This window comes from Staurois parvus, unplaced genomic scaffold (genome assembly GCF_062004578.1).
Source record: "Staurois parvus isolate SC_StPar_1 unplaced genomic scaffold, SC_StPar_1.0 ptg000071l, whole genome shotgun sequence".
Lineage (NCBI taxonomy): Eukaryota > Metazoa > Chordata > Amphibia > Anura > Ranidae > Staurois > Staurois parvus.
The window spans coordinates 7,829,842-7,848,232 of NW_028317867.1; the positions used below are offsets into that span (position 1 = coordinate 7,829,842).

Here is an 18,391-nt window from a genome sequence, read left to right on the forward strand (position 1 = left end):
CAATTCTGTCTGTCCCTGAGTAACAATTCTCTGGCACTCAGTAACAATTCTGTCTGTCCCTGAGTATGAATTCTGTGGCCCTGAGTAACAATTCTGTGTCTGTGCGAGTAACAATTCTGTGTCTGTGCAAGTAACAATTTTGTGTCTGTGCGAGTAACAAATCTCTGGCACTCAGTAACAATTCTGTCTGTCCCTGAGTAACAATTCTCTGGCACTCAGTAACAATTCTGTCTGTCCCTGAGTAACAATTCTCTGGCACTCAGTAACAATTCTGTCTGTCCCTGAGTATGAATTCTGTGGCCCTGAGTAACAATTCTGTGTCTGTGCGAGTAACAATTCTGTGTCTGTGCAAGTAACAATTTTGTGTCTGTGCGAGTAACAATTCTCTGGCACTCAGTAACAATTCTGTCTGTCCCTGAGTAACAATTCTCTGGCACTCAGTAACAATTCTGTCTGTCCCTGAGTATGAATTCTGTGGCCCTGAGTAACAATTCTGTGTCTGTGCGAGTAACAATTCTGTGTCTGTGCAAGTAACAATTTTGTGTCTGTGCGAGTAACAATTCTCTGGCACTCAGTAACAATTCTGTCTGTCCCTGAGTAACAATTCTCTGGCACTCAGTAACAATTCTGTCTGTCCCTGAGTAACAATTCTCTGGCACTCAGTAACAATTCTGTCTGTCCCTGAGTAACAATTCTCTGGCACTCAGTAACAATTCTGTCTGTCCCTGAGTATGAATTCTGTGGCCCTGAGTAACAATTCTGTGTCTGTGCGAGTAACAATTCTGTGTCTGTGCAAGTAACAATTTTGTGTCTGTGCGAGTAACAATTCTCTGGCACTCAGTAACAATTCTGTCTGTCCCTGAGTAACAATTCTCTGGCACTCAGTAACAATTCTGTCTGTCCCTGAGTAACAATTCTCTGGCACTCAGTAACAATTCTGTCTGTCCCTGAGTAACAATTCTCTGGCACTCAGTAACAATTCTGTCTGTCCCTGAGTAACAATTCTCTGGCACTCAGTAACAATTCTGTCTGTCCCTGAGTATGAATTCTGTGGCCCTGAGTAACAATTCTGTGTCTGTGCGAGTAACAATTCTGTGTCTGTGCAAGTAACAATTTTGTGTCTGTGCGAGTAACAAATCTCTGGCACTCAGTAACAATTCTGTCTGTCCCTGAGTAACAATTCTCTGGCACTCAGTAACAATTCTGTCTGTCCCTGAGTAACAATTCTCTGGCACTCAGTAACAATTCTGTCTGTCCCTGAGTATGAATTCTGTGGCCCTGAGTAACAATTCTGTGTCTGTGCGAGTAACAATTCTGTGTCTGTGCAAGTAACAATTTTGTGTCTGTGCGAGTAACAATTCTCTGGCACTCAGTAACAATTCTGTCTGTCCCTGAGTAACAATTCTCTGGCACTCAGTAACAATTCTGTCTGTCCCTGAGTAACAATTCTCTGGCACTCAGTAACAATTCTGTCTGTCCCTGAGTAACAATTCTCTGGCACTCAGTAACAATTCTGTCTGTCCCTGAGTAACAATTCTCTGGCACTCAGTAACAATTCTGTCTGTCCCTGAGTATGAATTCTGTGGCCCTGAGTAACAATTCTGTGTCTGTGCGAGTAACAATTCTGTGTCTGTGCAAGTAACAATTTTGTGTCTGTGCGAGTAACAATTCTCTGGCACTCAGTAACAATTCTGTCTGTCCCTGAGTAACAATTCTCTGGCACTCAGTAACAATTCTGTCTGTCCCTGAGTAACAATTCTCTGGCACTCAGTAACAATTCTGTCTGTCCCTGAGTATGAATTCTGTGGCCCTGAGTAACAATTCTGTGTCTGTGCGAGTAACAATTCTGTGTCTGTGCAAGTAACAATTTTGTGTCTGTGCGAGTAACAATTCTCTGGCACTCAGTAACAATTCTGTCTGTCCCTGAGTAACAATTCTCTGGCACTCAGTAACAATTCTGTCTGTCCCTGAGTAACAATTCTCTGGCACTCAGTAACAATTCTGTCTATCCCTGAGTATGAATTCTGTGGCCCTGAGTAACAATTCTGTGTCTGTGCGAGTAACAATTCTGTGTCTGTGCAAGTAACAATTTTGTGTCTGTGCGAGTAACAATTCTCTGGCACTCAGTAACAATTCTGTCTGTCCCTGAGTAACAATTCTCTGGCACTCAGTAACAATTCTGTCTGTCCCTGAGTAACAATTCTCTGGCACTCAGTAACAATTCTGTCTGTCCCTGAGTAACAATTCTCTGGCACTCAGTAACAATTCTGTCTGTCCCTGAGTAACAATTCTCTGGCACTCAGTAACAATTCTGTCTGTCCCTGAGTAACAATTCTGTCTGTCCCTGAGAATGAATTCTGTGGCCCTAAGAATTCTCTGGCACTCAGTAACAATTCTGTCTGTCCCTGAGTAACAATTCTCTGGCACTCAGTAACAATTCTGTCTGTCCCTGAGTAAAAATTCTGTGGCCCTAATAACGTTTCTGTGGCCCTAAGTAACAATTCTCTGGCACTGAGTAACAATTCTGTCTGTCCCTGAGTATGAATTCTGTGGCCCTAACTAGCGTTTCTTTGTCCCTAAATAACGATTCTGTGGCCCTCATTAACAAGTCTGTGTCCCTGAGTAATGGTTCTCTGTCCCTAAGTAACTTCTCTCTGTCCCCAATTCTCGTTTCTGTGGCCCTAACTCTGTCCCTGTCCCTAGTACAGAGCGGTCTGCCTCTGTTCAATGACTGCAGGCAAATGAAGATTTCCAAAATGGCCGCTATATATACCTCGACCATTACACAGTGCTGGCTGGCTGGCTGCTGATTGGCTGATGCGATCACATGTCGTTGAGGAATGCATTATGGGGCAGCGCGCCTTGTCTGCGCGCCTTCCCCGACATCCCCGCTCCGTCGCCGCACATGTCAGCCGCCATTTTCGGAAAAATTTCGATTCGCGCGTCCGAATTAGGCTGTTTTTCGGATTCGGCACGAATCGAAATTTTTCCGATATTCGACTCGAATTCCACTTCGGATGCTTCGATTCGCTCATCTCTAGTCTTTACCCAGGGCTCCAGCAGGCAAAAAAGAAGGCAAGGAAGACACATGGACCATGGAGCATACACAATTAAATATTTACCTAAACAGGGGCGGACTGACAACGCATGGGGCCCCCGGGCAATAGGGGATCATGGGGCCCCTGTGTCCTTGCCCAAACTCAAAAAAGCCTATGAAAAAGGTACCAGGGACATCTCATGGGGCCCCCTACTGACCCCGGGCCCTCGGGCAGTGCCCGAGTTTCCAATTGGTCAGTCCGCCCCTGTACCTAAAGCAACTTTATACTCACTTCTGCCTGTGTTGCACATCTCATAAAGTCTAAATCCAGGACATTAGCAAATCTCACCTCCCACCCTTTCAAATTAACTGCTGCTGTGAAAAAAATAAACTATCAAATGCCAAATTTACCTACCTGTGGCTATGATCTTGTGACAATCCTTCTCCCTTCTTATGTTTACTTCCTGAGATCCTACTTCTGGTCTCCACATCACTGCATGTAATCATGTGAACACCTCCAATTGATGGAGGGAATACGTTTTGAGGCCAGGTTCTCTCTCAAAGGCTCCATTAGCAGAACTTATGTGTGTGGTGAGAGAACCAATGCCCAAGAAGATAATGAGAAGGGAAAAATGCATGGACCCCAGGGCAAAAAATCAGGTTGGATTATAGGGGAAGTTGTGACTCTTATGCCTGGTACACATTATCTGAGAAGCTTTCAGGGAAGTCTCTGTGCTAACTCTGCATTAGTACAGCGATCTCCCTGCCGAGCTATTGTGTTCTGACAGAGGGACTGCTCTCTCCTTGCAAAAACACACCGATCCAGCACCATTGGCTGCAAATGGCAATCAGCAGATGTTTTTCTAGCATGCCCGTTCAACAGAAGCTGGACAGGCTGTACACAGGGGCTGAATGGCAGCTGGTTTCTGTTTAACCAGCGATGTACCAGGCATGAAACTGCAGGAAGGCTTAGGGAGAGGTGTTTTCAATGAAGATTAAGGAGTAAGATATTTGGTACACAATACACTATTTATATTTTATTTTTGCCTGTAGCTGGGGTTTAAGTTATATTCCAGCGTGGCTTGGAATCAAGGCAAGGGATATCATCAGGAAAAATAACCAGAAAATATATAGTATCACATTTTACTTACCAAAAGTTCTTTTTTGTCATCACATTCTGGGTTATTCCATGCCTATTTCTTCACCATGTTGTTGTTCCAGTACTGTGATTATTAACCACTTTAGGACCAGTTTGTTACACCCCCTACCTGTCCAGGCCATTTGTCATGCAATATTATACCCAAATTAATTTTACATCATTATTTGACACATATATATAGCTTTCTTTTGATGGTATGTAATATTCATTGGGGTTTTTTTTTTATTTTTTGCTATATAGAGGAAAAGGAGACTGCAGAATTACTTTTCTTTCTAATATAAAACATATCAAATAAAAATGCCAAGACTGTAAGAACACCTAAACACCCTCTATATGGAAAATAGATGTCCCAAAGTGCCACAGTTTTTTGGGAAATGAAGAAACAATCTGGTATTGATGTGATAAAAAATAGTTTAGGTGCACTTAGCCTTTAAACGTCACCCACTGAAGCCAAGTGCAAATTTTCTGTTATTAGTGGAAGAATGTTTAGAGGTTAAAATTGTATTTCACTGAAATTGCATTGTATGTAGATGTGATGAATAAACCCACCCATATTCATTCAATAAATCCTCATTTCTCTCCTTCTCATGAGAAAAAGGGGAGGACTAACCAATATAAAAAGTGTCTACATTGGTGATCACTGTGATTGGTCATCACAGATGGTATATAACTGCTCCAATCAGCTCTATGCCTTTAGCCAATGCTCTTTACGGTCTTATCAACAGTGGGAGCAGCAGCTTTGCACATAAACAGAAGGAATTACAGTACTGCACTAATAAGGGCGCTGTCTATCTGTTTAGCTACAATAGTAAATTAATCATATTAAAATTAAACTTTAAAAGGAAAACTTAAATTGTTTAAAAGAGGCAGAACTTATAGAACTTTCTAAACCACATGTCATAAGATAGTTAGTACCGTATCCAAGATTTAGGGCCCCTTTCACACTAAGGCTCCATGTACACGGGACGTTTGGAAAACACTTCTGAACAATGGAAACTGACTGCTGGAAAACATAAGTTAAAAAACATCTGTTTGTCCGCGTTTGCATACCGCGTTTATGCGTGTTTATGAGCGTTTGGGTTTAGAAACTTTTTTTTAAGATAATCTTAACCTCCTTAGCGGTATTCCCGAGTGTAGCTTGGGGTAACATTTCAGTACCAAGAGCGGTAACCCCGAGCTACACTCGGGAATACCATGCGGCAGTGCTCCGGCATTTGTTCTTCACTTACCTTACCCTGCGCTCCCGCGATGTGTCCCCTGCAGCGTCCCCGGCCATCTCCTCCGGCTTCTGTGTCCTGTCCCTGTGACGTCGGGATGTACGGGCGCCGCCGCCTCCGGCGGCGGCGGGAAATTTAAAAATTTTAAAAAATGTCATTTTTTTTTTTTACATTTTACATAGTAAAACATTGCTGTCTCAACCAATTTCACATACATTTGTCCCGAGTGCTTTGTCCGGCGCCCTGCCTGCATTTTGTCTGTTCTTTCTGCCTGGAAACTGAGAAACGTCCATGCATCCAAAAAGTGTCCCTTTAGGTCAAAAGCGGTGTTAGACCGGCTAGAGAACAGCGATAGTAAATCAGAACCACTTGCAGAATTGAGTGATAATGATTCGTGGGGGAAATTCCTCATCAGACACTGAAAACGATTTTGCGACTGAGCTCAGCAATGTGCGAACTTGGCACTATATTTCAAATTTCAGTGTTTTTGGTTTGATTATATTATTGAATTACATTTTTTATTATTATTATATTATTTTTATGATTATTTATTAAATTATAATTTATGATTTTGTGTTTCAAATTTTATCATACCCGGGATGTTTACTAGACTTGTTCGGACAGATTTCAGTGAGTTTTTCCTAAAAATTACAGGCCTACAATTAAAAAAATACATATTTCCATGCAAAAAAATGGTACCGCTTTCAGTACCAAAAATCTGAAATAATCATACCGCCAGGGAGGTTAAGGAGATCTTCCAAAATGCCCAGAGTGCACTGAAAAGCAGTAAGAAATTAGCTGTTTCAGACATTTTGAGAGAACTAGAGAGCAGAAGCAGAGGGAGCAGTATGTGTTGAGATTACCTATCTTTTCTGGTTGTATTCACTATGGATCCCATCATGAGCACAATGCAGCACGTTCTACCATTTTTTCCTTCACGCAAAACCTGGAACTGACTGTGCTGGTGTACTAGGTCCATTTGAATACATGGAAACGGTTGGCATGCATTTCTGATGATGAAAAAAGGCTCTGGACAGCATTTGGATATGGAACAGTTAAAAAACGCTTCTAAACGCAAACACTTATAAACGCGGTTAACCATGTTTACATGTGTTTACAAGCATTTGGCGTTTGAAGCGCTGATAAAATCTACTGCTGAACGCAAGTTTGGTGCATTCAAAAAAAGACTGTAAACTCAGCTGCCTGTAAACAACTGTAAATGACACAGTGTACATGGACACATAGGAAAACATTAGGGAGAGTTCAGGGGCTGCTGAAAAAAACGCAGCTGCAGTGTACATAAGCCCTTATATTATGTGAAAGTTATCATTGGCAAAAAAGTATCTTCCTTCTTTTTTTGCAACACAGAGAAACACATGTTCCCTTTATTGCATTCATTGCAGTGTGTTAAGAAGCACATTGATGTGCCATTCAAAATGAATGACAAAGCGCCATAATGTACACACACAATGCTTAGTTATACCTATCATTGTGCAACACAAAGCAAACACAAAAGTGTGTTAAGCTGCTCTAAAGGTCCCATTATACCAGATTGCTTGAAATGCAATTACCAGTAAGTCTTGTTTTATAATTCACAGAAAGGTTTGTTTCACTGCAATAACCCTGAAATGGTGTTGTGTGGTCAATTCAGATGCAAGGAAGGCTTATTTGAGATTTTGGTTACTGCCTTTTAATTGTCTGCTAGAATCAAGAGAATTTGCTACAGTGCCTAAATTTCTTTCAAAATAATTTTGTTGCATTGACCTATGGTCATGGCCAGATTAAAAGTGACTGTGGTTAGTTGCGCTGTTTGAAAATGGGCTAAATTGAATTAGGCATTCAGCTGGCTAAATTTCCTTATTGCTTTGAGGCAAAGAACGCCGCATCACCCGCAATGCTTGTCATATGATTTAGTATCACTTGAATAGTTAGTAAACTTGCACACAGTGCATAAAGCTGGAACAGCACCACAGGAGGTTAATGTAGTCGAGGGAAATTTCTGTTTCATGTTGCAAACTATCTTTATTTATTTTGCATAAAAAAAAAAACCAAGAAATATGAGGAAAGTGCTACTGCAAATAAATAATCTGAATTTTAAATTCTTACTAGAGCACACAGCACACAACAGTCCCTCTGGAGAAGTCTTTTGTGTGTGTAAGGCTGAGATGAATTAATAATCCTAAATGTGTTGTCCAGTTTCTGAACTAACTTTTACTATTTAAAAAAAAAAAAACTCTACAAACAAGCTGCTTTGCAATAAGCCCTTTTAAGTTGTAGCCAGTAATGATATATAAATCCATGGTTCATAATAGATGATATGGAGGGATATTTATAAAAAAAATGCAAGCTGAATACCCTGACATTTTACCATTTCATTAAAATATGTATGTCTGCTACTTACCTAGTATCAAAATAAAAAAAACAGATGAGCCTTCTAAATACTATGCAAAATGCATATTCCTCAGGGATGCTGGTGGTGAAATTATTACTATTATTATTACTTTTTTTAAAAAAGCAACAGTCCTCGCAAACAGCTAAACACATCAGTTTAATTTGTGCAAGTACAGTACATGAAACGGCATTTCACATGTCAAGGATTTGTAATTCTATACCACAAATCTTTAAATTATCTTTTGTGGATCTCTACAACTTCTACAGAGTTCAATATTTGGAGCTCAGTATCACTTACTTGGCAAAGACATACTTAGATCAATTTTGTTCAGTATGTATCCCACTAAAATTCATATCGACCATGCTCCCTACATAAATGTAAATACCAAATCTTGAATATAGTAGAGCAACTAAATGCTAGAGCCTCTTCTGTTACTGTTCGTTATTTCTTTAAGGCTGTTGTGGAAGCTGGAGTATAGGGGAAGTGTATACTTTTAACTTTTCTCCTGAGATTTTAGTTTGGTGCTTTTTCATGAAGGGTTGGTGTCCCACAAGTTAGCAGACCCTTTTTTTATGCAAGGTCCACTGTAATCATTGCGGAACAATGTACTGGCAAGCGATGTGTAAGTTGTTTCTTTATGTTCTGCATAGCAAATAAGAAAAGCAATATGTTTAATATACGGTACATTCAACAGAAAATATTATTATAACCATATGAAGCTCCTTTTCACTGTTAGTCTTTTTTTTCACGTTTAGTGTATAATAAATGTTTTATTACCACTCATATCTTCTTTCTTTGTTTCTATTCACATTAGTGTGTTGTGTTCGCTATGACTTCTGGACAGATGTGGAATCATATACGTGGACCACCTTATGCACATAAAAATCCACAGAATGGTCAAGTGGTGAGTAACTTTAAAATCATTCAATTCTTGCTCATTTACAGCAGTTGAATGTTCACTTTACAAACAAGAGAATAGCAAAAAAAACCTGAATGTTGCCTTGCCCATAATTGGATTATCGAAGTGAACATATCTTCACTTTGCTGTGTGAACTTTTTCTCCTTCTGTATTAAACTGGTCATATATCTTCTTTGGTGTTACTTTGTTTTACAAAAAGATTAGCCATTATATTTAACATCAAGCCCTGCTTTTAAAAATCATGTTATAACGTTGTCTAGCCAGCCCTCATGAAAACTGAAATAAAATAAGCTTATGCTGCAATACTCATCTCCTCTCCAGCTCTGCCCCCCCCCCTGCACACTTTGCGATCCAGTGCTAGTCCCCTTCCAGGTTTTATGATGCTCAGTGTAGTGTCACCTAACCAGCTTCCTGTGGCTCAGGCTGTCATGGACATACCCTCTGGGCCTTCTTGCCATCTGGGCTCACAGTACTACTGAAAAGAATGATGCTCACACATCATTACATAAACACCGTTAAGTTCAACATTTGGGGCTGCTGACATCTGACACCACAGAAGAACAGGAAAGACATTTGATGTGAGCCAAAGGACTACTGGATTCAAGCTATTATAAATATTTTTTTTAGAAAAATAATAATGAGAGTGTTTTTTAGGAAGGGGGGTTGGGGCTGAAGGGGGGGGGGCAGCCATTAAATCTAGAGTTGGGCCTTAAGTTTTGCTGAAGTACTTTTGGTATAAGGACCTACCAATATGCTTACCAGCATGAACATAAAAGCTGGTTTTAGGATAGTTACTAGTGAGCAGCATTTAGTTGATAAAAATCACAATTCTATATCAAAAAGACACTAAATCAACACAATTGTATAGGGCACCCAAAGTATGACAACAGTAAATGTGTTATTCATCAACATAAAATGGTGATTGTACTGATCAACAAGTCATAACATCTGTTTTAGCTTATTTAAAGGATAGCTGTACTTCTAAAGATCAATAGCCCCTTAGCTTTTTTTAGGCTTGGAACATCAGTCAATTTTGCCAATGTAAATTAATTCTGCTTTTTATTTCCCTGTCTGTTAAAAGTTACATTGTAGGCCCAGACCAGTGTAAATACTGCTTTATGTACTTTTCGACTGTCTGTAGTGTGCACTAATCTGCAATTTGCATTGCACAGCGTAGAGAACGCTAAAAAAGACTCAGTCTAAATGTGCATTCTGCTGTCAGTAGGCAAGCCTAGGCATACATGTGCTGTACTACATGCTTCCAACAGTCTTTGATCTTTTTCTCCAGTGACTACATGAATGCAGTATTGAACTCATCATCATATCCTAGCAATTAAAACATTCAACTTAAAGTTATACTTCCATCAAGCCTGAAATGCCTTAATTTAAAGAGCCTTAGGGCCCATCCTACATTTGGTATTTGTCTTGGGCATATAGATGCCATCCTAGCTAGTTGCTGATATTTACATTTTTTTGCAATGTCCATTAATTTGGTTAGCAATGTGCTTCATTTACACAGAGTAAAATCTATAAATAAACTTGCTATGCCTGACTGCAATGCTTTTCATAAAATCCATATAAAGTGGGTTCCCTGACTTTCACACAGTTGCAGTGTTTCTGAATGATTTTGCCGGTTCATTGACTTGTTTGGACTGCTCTTCTGCCAGTTTCTCCACAAAACAGGCTTTTTATATTGTTTTTATGAAATGTTTGCGTGAGACACTTTAGATCACCTTTCAAAAATTCTCCCACTCTCCAGAAACTTCTAGGCATAGTATGATTTCTTTCATCACGTCTGCTCCTCTCCCATCCCTTGTTGCCACTTCCCTGAGGCACACTAAAAAAGATGGTTTATTCTTTTGAGCATCCAAAGTGAAATATTCATTTGTCCTGTCCTGATAGAGTTCCAAACAAAGATAAGGACTGTCAGAACCATGTCATACAAATTTACTTGATGCAGAGTGTAACATTGGCTGCCAGTGTGCATCACCGCTTGATAAATCACACATTTTATTTATTTATACTGTATTTTGCCAGGAAGAAATGCATTGTGAATTTTCTTCTTTCCAAGTACATACAGTGTACATAATATATGACATTGTTTGGCTTTTCTATTCCATTATTGTATATAAATGTTTCAAGGACACATTACCTTGTTTTTAATAGAGTTCTACGGTAAGTGTGATCTTTAACAAAGGACACATGAGCCCATTACATAATTACAAATTATTAATACTGAGTGATGATAAATAAGTTCCTGGAATTACATAAAAATAAGAAAGTCAACAGAGTAGGACAATATTCATTTTCCAGCATAATCTTTTTGAAGAGTAGCATACTGCTGACTATGCCCTACTGTTGTTCTTATGTATCATTTGTCCAGGGTGTCAATGGAAGCCAAAAACATAGCAGATATCTTTCTTATTTATTGATGTTATAATACGGAATGAGGTATTTTAGTAATTGAGGCAAGTTAACCCTAACACAGACAACTTGCTTTACAGGGCACACAGATAGTTTTGAATTGCATGTGAATAAAAATTTTCTTCCCAGTAATTACACCCATTTGTCTTGCCTTCACTGAAGTGAACCTGTAGGAAAAAAAACTGGCCAGGTAAACCAAGAGCTGTAAAAGACAGCATAACCTAGCACATACCTTTTGTTTTAATATGTATAATGTTCATGTAGGTATGGACATTTCCTTGGTTCCCAGGTCTGGACATAACAGGAGATCACTCATGCATTGGGAATTTCAGTATGGAAAGTGGGTTAAGAGCTAACCTGTTCCCTGCTATGGGAAAGCAACAGTAGATCAGAAGAGCTGTAGGTTGTGTTGGAGGGATATATGATGACACATGGTGGTGCAAAATCAGATATCAAACCAGTTAAACTCCTCTGATATTATTTTAAAGCTGAAATATAGCTGGCATTGTGGGTGTCTTTGGGTCTCAGGCTTTATCTGCACTAACGATGATCTAACAGGGACATATCCCGTCCTGTCCTCTTTTGAGAAAAGATCTTTCATTGGTTACACTGCCTGTAACATAATCTGTAAATGGAGGAGAGAATACTGTGACTGATCAGAGTCTCCCCTATTCAGGAATAGTAACTAGAAACCATCATAGCACCATGATGCAGAGGGCTGGTACTTTGGGCGTTATGAAAATTTCAGAACAAGTAATTGTCAACATGGTGCCAACCTGTTGTTTCTAGGCAGGCTGCTTTTTAATATAGACTGTCCCAGGTAATGCCCACGTGTGATGCTTTACCCCTGTGATTGAAAGAACTGAATTCCAGTGAATAAAAAGGGCAGACTAGGAACAGTCAAGTTGGGCAGGAAAGCGCAAGATGATGCTGGACATCATCCAGCCAGGAAATAAGGGGGGCTACATCTGACTTGCAAGAGCAAGCCATTGCAGTACAGTAGAGGAGTCTGTACAACTGTGCAAAACGTAAGGTAAAGCTGGCCTTTAGAGCACTTATCATTTGGGGGTTACTCACCTGTCATTGCTCTGCTAGATCTTCACTATGCGTCATCTACATCACTGTGTTGCCTTCTTGTGAAAATCTTTACTGAGTGGTGCTACTCCTTAGGATCATACATGACATACGCATCCAATAGAACTCTGCTTGTAGATGTGGTTACTTGTCCATGTGAAGCCTTTTCTAAATGATTGTTATTTGTGTGTATATCAATGTCATTTTTGTGTATATCAATCATTTTCAGTGGTGTTAGATTCAAATTACATAACCCAGCATCTAGGTGAGCATAGTTCTTCCTATTTTTAGGGCTCCAATGCCCACTGAGATGTTTATAGGTGTATAACATGTAGTCCAGTATTGGTTGGGGTGCAGAGAAAAGTTTATTTGGGTTCATCTAAGATTTTCTAAATAAAGGACCAGTTTACTATATTTCAGACTTTAGCGGAGCTGGGCTGTGCCCAGTGGAAGTAGAAAATGCCCCAGTGTCAATGGGAGTAAACAGTGCCTCAGGCTTGGTGGTCAATAGGAGTACAAAAATGTCATGGTTCCTGAGGTCAGAAGGAAGGAGTCCCCCATAGTTGGTAATAATAGGAGAAATAATGCCACATTGTTGGTATTTGTTGGAGGATTATTGCCCCACCATTGATGTCAGTAGGATGAGCTATGCACCATTGTTGGTGTCAATGGGAGGCATTATGCCCCACAGTTGATGTCAGTGGGAGGAATGGTGCCTCATCATCAGTGTCAGTGGGAAAATAGTACTTCATCCGTGGGAGGAATATGTCCCACTGTGTCAAAGGGAGAAATGATGCCCACTATTTGGGATGAATAGTACTTTATTGTTGGTGTCAGTGAGAGAATAGTCAACAAAAATAATGAAGATCTTCTGCGTTACTATTACGTGATACATTAGGTGAGTGGGAGCTGCTAGCACCTAACCATATACCATGTGGAAAAAAAAGGCCTTGAAAAAGTCACGTGATAGCGTGACATAACGCATAGGACGTGAGTGTGGTTACATACTTCCGGCGCGGACGCCATCTTGCTGCACCCAATGAGTTCCCATGCAAGTACACCTTTAGCATGAGGTTTTTTGAAAAGCTTGTTCTAATCTTACTAAATGTGAGTGGGCATTTGACTGTGCTGTGATTTTAGAGTCCATATTAAAATGGATTTACACTATGGGAGGTTTATTTTTATCTTTATTCTATCTGTGAATTGGTGGCTGGTTGCTTTATACTGGAGGGGACCTGGCTGTTCCTAGTGAGGAGGATATCATCTACCTGAGCAGGTGTCCATTATCAGTGAAGATTCCTGGCTTCAAACATCAAAAGCATTTTGGCCCTATGAGGGTCGCATTAAGGAGGTGAGGGGGCATTTTAGCCACATACGGATTATTTCCATTGGTGGTGATGCAGATCCACAATATAACCTACACTTAGGAGTAATTGGAAAGTTTTGGGTGTATATGCACCTATTTGGACTTGGTTGTTTTAAGTTTTTTTATTTTTTCATTTTTTCATTTTTTTTTTATGTTTACAGACTATTATATGTTCACTTATTTTTTTTTAAGTGTTTGCTCATAAATATACTTTTTGTATGTGTGTTATTTGGCACTATTTGTATTTAATTGATCCTGCATTTAGGGATCCATTTTATGTTGCTATTTACTTTTTGGCTTAATTTAGCCATTATTTGTCACGATCTGCATGATATTGTTGATCTTTGTTAGGGGTTCACGTTCTCATTTTCACCATCATTTGCATGAATTTATTGATCCCTATTTAGGGATTCACGCTTATTTGTGTTTTATTTTACTTTGTGTATGATCCTATTTTGGTTAGTGGGGGTATTGGTTCCTGGTTTTTTATACCAGGTGTGATCACTTTTTCACTTGAGATCCCAGAGAGGATCAATCCACTGATTTATTGGCACGTATATATATTTTATGTCACTTTATATTGAGATCCCCAGAGAGGATCAATCCACTGATTTTTTTGTCACATATATATATTTATGTCACTTTGTTTGTTTTTGCCATATTGTATTATTTTATTATTAGGGTAGCGCTGCATCATTTTGGTTTAGTGAGAGAATAGTGTCTTAAGAGCCAAGATAAAGACAAGGAAAGGGGTGTTCATGGCCTGCAGGCCACAGTTTGGAGACCTGTGATCTAGAGTTAGGAGTACCTCCAGTCAAGCATACTCAAGCCTTTCACCTTTACATAATTAAAATGCTTCTGTACATGGATCTATTATTTTTTGTGCCTGCCATTCATCACTTCACCCTTCAAATGTTTTTTTTTTCTTTTGCAATTGCTAAAATGCATTCCTGTGATGTATTCTAAATATGAACCTACTTCTCATTCAGTAGAAGATGGATAATGTCACAGCAAAAGACTATGAATATTCAGAGGGCTTTCTGAAGGAATTTTCAGCCCACCAACAGGAAAATCATAAAACTTTCAAATTATATCTGATTAAAATCATTTGAGCAGATGTTCTAATTTAAACATTGTTTCAGAGCTTCCTGAATTGCATTAACAGGTCACTTTATCATTTTACTTGCTACTAAGAGTCGTGCTTTGGTGCAACAAATCTGGTTTGAATACTCTTTCTTGACCCTCACTATCATGCTGGAGCAATACTGGTTTTAAGACAGCTCCACTTAGATTCTAATTTCCCTTATGATATCACTTCTAAACTTCCATGGGCCCACTGAGAGAATGTAGAAATGAACTCAGATCTGATCATTTTATTCAAAGTAATTGATTTTTGCTGCATGAATTTGGGATTCATGATATTCTTTTCCTCTGGTTCATTAACAGATAAATACATTTTATCGCTTGCAGTGCGGTGTCACAACATATAATTAGATATGAAAATGTGGCTTCTACCATTATTAATTGTAAATTTCCCATGATGTGTTGAAGTTTGAAGCAGAAAATGTGCCTAGAGCTTGTACATATACAGCTTTTTCGCTCTATTATATACCATGTTTTATTCACTCCTATAGCAGCAAGTGTGATAAATATTACATGACATCTATTACTTTGGTTTTGAACCTTATTCATAAGTCGATCTCCTGTGGCACACTTCATGGGATTTCAGCAATAGAAGGCACCAGTTTAATTCAGATTTCTCTTAACCGATTAAATATACATTTATGCATTTAAAGGACATAAATGAAACTTGTGATTATTATTTCCCAATATTATGTATTAAAAAGTAAGTGTATCAAAAATAATATTGCAATGTTTTTATATTTTAGATTGTGACAGGCAGATTATGGTAGGCAGTTTTCCCTGCTGTGTGCCCATAACTGACTTTCTCATCCACTAACAGGAGTGTTTTGACAGCATACAGGAAAAGTGTTGTAATCGAAATATATGTGGGTGCTACCTAGGGTGGTCTGAATGCACACGCAGCCTTTACGATTATACAAACTCCTCCAGACTGATATCTATCCAACAAGGCATTTGAATATTTGCATAACTCCTCCCAAGTGATAGAAGTTCAGAGACCCAGTGAAGACATCACTGAGTCTAAAATGAGGCAGGTACAAAAAACAGGTTTTAAATATCTTTAGCATGTTGATTGGGGTAATTGGGGGGGGGGGGGTATGTATAAGGAAGCCAAAATATAAGCAAAAAGTGGATCAAAGATTTGAGCCTGGAATTTCAGGCTGACAATTTTGCATGTTTAAATTTAATAACAGCTTGTTGTCTCTTATTCTATTCTAAGTATATATTTGTAAAGATTGTTTGGTTGTAGGTATTTTAATTATATACTGTATGTATTTGTATACAGGCACATACCTTTATGTTTGCTTCTAAGGCTTCATTCACACGTGTGCGACTTCAAAGTTGCATGAATTTAGAGTGCAGCTTTGGTGCTACTTTGATGCAACTTTGGATAGATCCAACTTGGATGTGATTTGTCCCTGTGCAAAGTTGGACCCACTGTCGCACCTAGGGGTGGACTGACAACTCATGGGGCCCCCGGGCAATAGGGGATCATGGGGCCCCTGTGTCCTTGCCCAAACTCAAAAAAGCCTATGAAAAAAGGTACCAGGGGCCTCTCATGGGGCCCCCTACTGACCCCGGGCCCTCGGGCAATGCCCGAGTTTCCAAATGGTCAGTCCGCCCTTGGTTGCACCATTCTTGCATGTAAAACATTCAGGTATGACTTTTATGCAAATTGTGAGGGTTAATATTGACGTCTGTGGCCCACAAGTTGCCTGAATGTTGGACCAAAGTAGTGCAGGAACTATTTTGAAGTTGCTGCAACTCTAAGTCACATATATATGAACAGTTATCATGGAAAACATGGGATGCGACTTGTCATGTAACTTTGATGTTGAAAGTTGCATGACAAGTCACACAAGTGTGAATGGGGTCTAAATGGTAACTTTAAAACTAAATGAGTTAAGAGAAACCGGTAATAGAAAAATGAGAGTTTTCATTCCAAACTTCTACTAGGTCTCTTGTGCCAAATCTGCAGTCATTGGAGCCATACAAGGACCTTTGGCACTTATTGTGCAGCCCTTATAATCCCTCTAGACAGCAGCCTGTGTTTTTCTCATCTGGATGCTCAGACCAGTGAAGAAAAAATATTATTTAGCTTAGTTAGATGTTTTGGTAATTTATTTTCTACTATCCTACTTTTTTCTGTCCTGTGCATCTCTTTTTTGTTTTATTTGTTTTATCTTCTGGTCCTTTATGGATCCTGCTGTGGTACAGGTCATTTTTAAATTGACTAAAAGGAGCGCTAATTTAAAGAGGCTCAGATCTCTAGTAGTTTAATCTAAAGTCTAATCTAATGTTCCTCCAGTGTCTAGCTGCTTCCTGTAGCATGTCCCCAGTCTTCTACAACTTCTATAGCATCGTTGCAGTCTCTGACCATCTCCTGAGCATGTCTGCCATCTTTAGCCATCTCCTATTACATGTCTGCAGTCTCTGAGTTTTTGGTAGTATTACATTCACTAAGTATTATGTGCAGACCCACACTTGAGGCCTTCTATATCAAGAAACATGACCACCATTGTTCTGAGAAGTAGTACAGTACTGTATTATGTTAGCCATTGATTAAGGCAGAACGTTTGTAGTTTAAGTGATACACCTTATTGACCACTCCAAAACCCTCCCTTTCAGCCACTGAAGGGTCAACTTTGCCTTTTGTTTTAAACAATTGTTATGTTGAAAGTCTAGGTGCATCCCATGCACAGCTTCCAGGCTGATGACTGCAAATTTTTCTCAATATTTTCTGGTAACATGCTGCAACTATCTTGACATCAATTTTGACTGAATTTCCTGTGATGCTGCAGTTCAACCCCCCACCCCCAAAACAGGGATCCACATGAATGCTTTATGGTAGGGATGATGTAATTCTCTTTATAGGCCCTGCAGACATTTCTGTAAACAGCATGTATGGTTGTGACCATGAAGTTACTTTTGGACTCATCACTCCAAATGAGTTCAGGTTCTGGCTGGACTGTTTTGTGGAGTTGGTGCATCCAAAATGGCTGACATTTCTGCTAGGTATATGTAAACTTTTAAACAATATAATATACATAAAGTATACAATATACTGTATATAAAGTATAAAGTAAACAAACAACTACAAGCAACCTGATAAAAATGCATGCAAAGTAAAAACTAAATACTGACCATATACAAATAGCAGGACAGGAGGTAATCAGGGATAACAGAGGTTGGAAACTGATACAGGTACAGGATTGAACAGTTATAGAGAAGTGCAGGCACACAGCCAAAATGCAGTGGCACTGAGCATTAAGCCAGGTGGAGCTTAGTAGTAGTAAAGTAGTAGTAAACTCGTTTTTGTGATTTTTACCCACAGGTAAGTCTATAATAAAGCTTACATGTAGGTAAAATTAATATTTCTTAAGCATGTACCATTTAGGAGATATTCCATCAAGCAGCAGGCGGTAATGTCACTGGCACATGCGCTCTGAAGGAACAGCATACCCGTGATGTTCCCTAAGAGCTTTGTGCCATGCCTGGGGCTCCCGCCCATGCGCCGGAATGACATCATTGTGGCTCGGCCAGTCAGACAGCCAGGGCCGGAAGGAAGACCAGGAGAAGATAAAGCCCCTGTCAGGGGTGACAACACGCTGCTGGAGGCCTTCATTTTAAGGTAAGTTTTTCATAATGTGCTATTGTGTA

The 18,391-nt window shown here is 39.4% G+C and overlaps 1 protein-coding gene across 1 annotated transcript in view; it reads left to right on the forward strand.

Moving 5' to 3' along the window:
- TUSC3 (tumor suppressor candidate 3) overlaps positions 1–18,391 on the forward strand; it is a 358,515-nt gene that overhangs the window by 279,873 nt on the left and 60,251 nt on the right. The window contains exon 6 of the mRNA XM_089669302.1: positions 8,620–8,709. Within this exon, the coding sequence (XP_089525428.1) occupies positions 8,620–8,709 (90 nt within the window). The remainder of the gene's footprint in view (positions 1–8,619; positions 8,710–18,391) is intronic.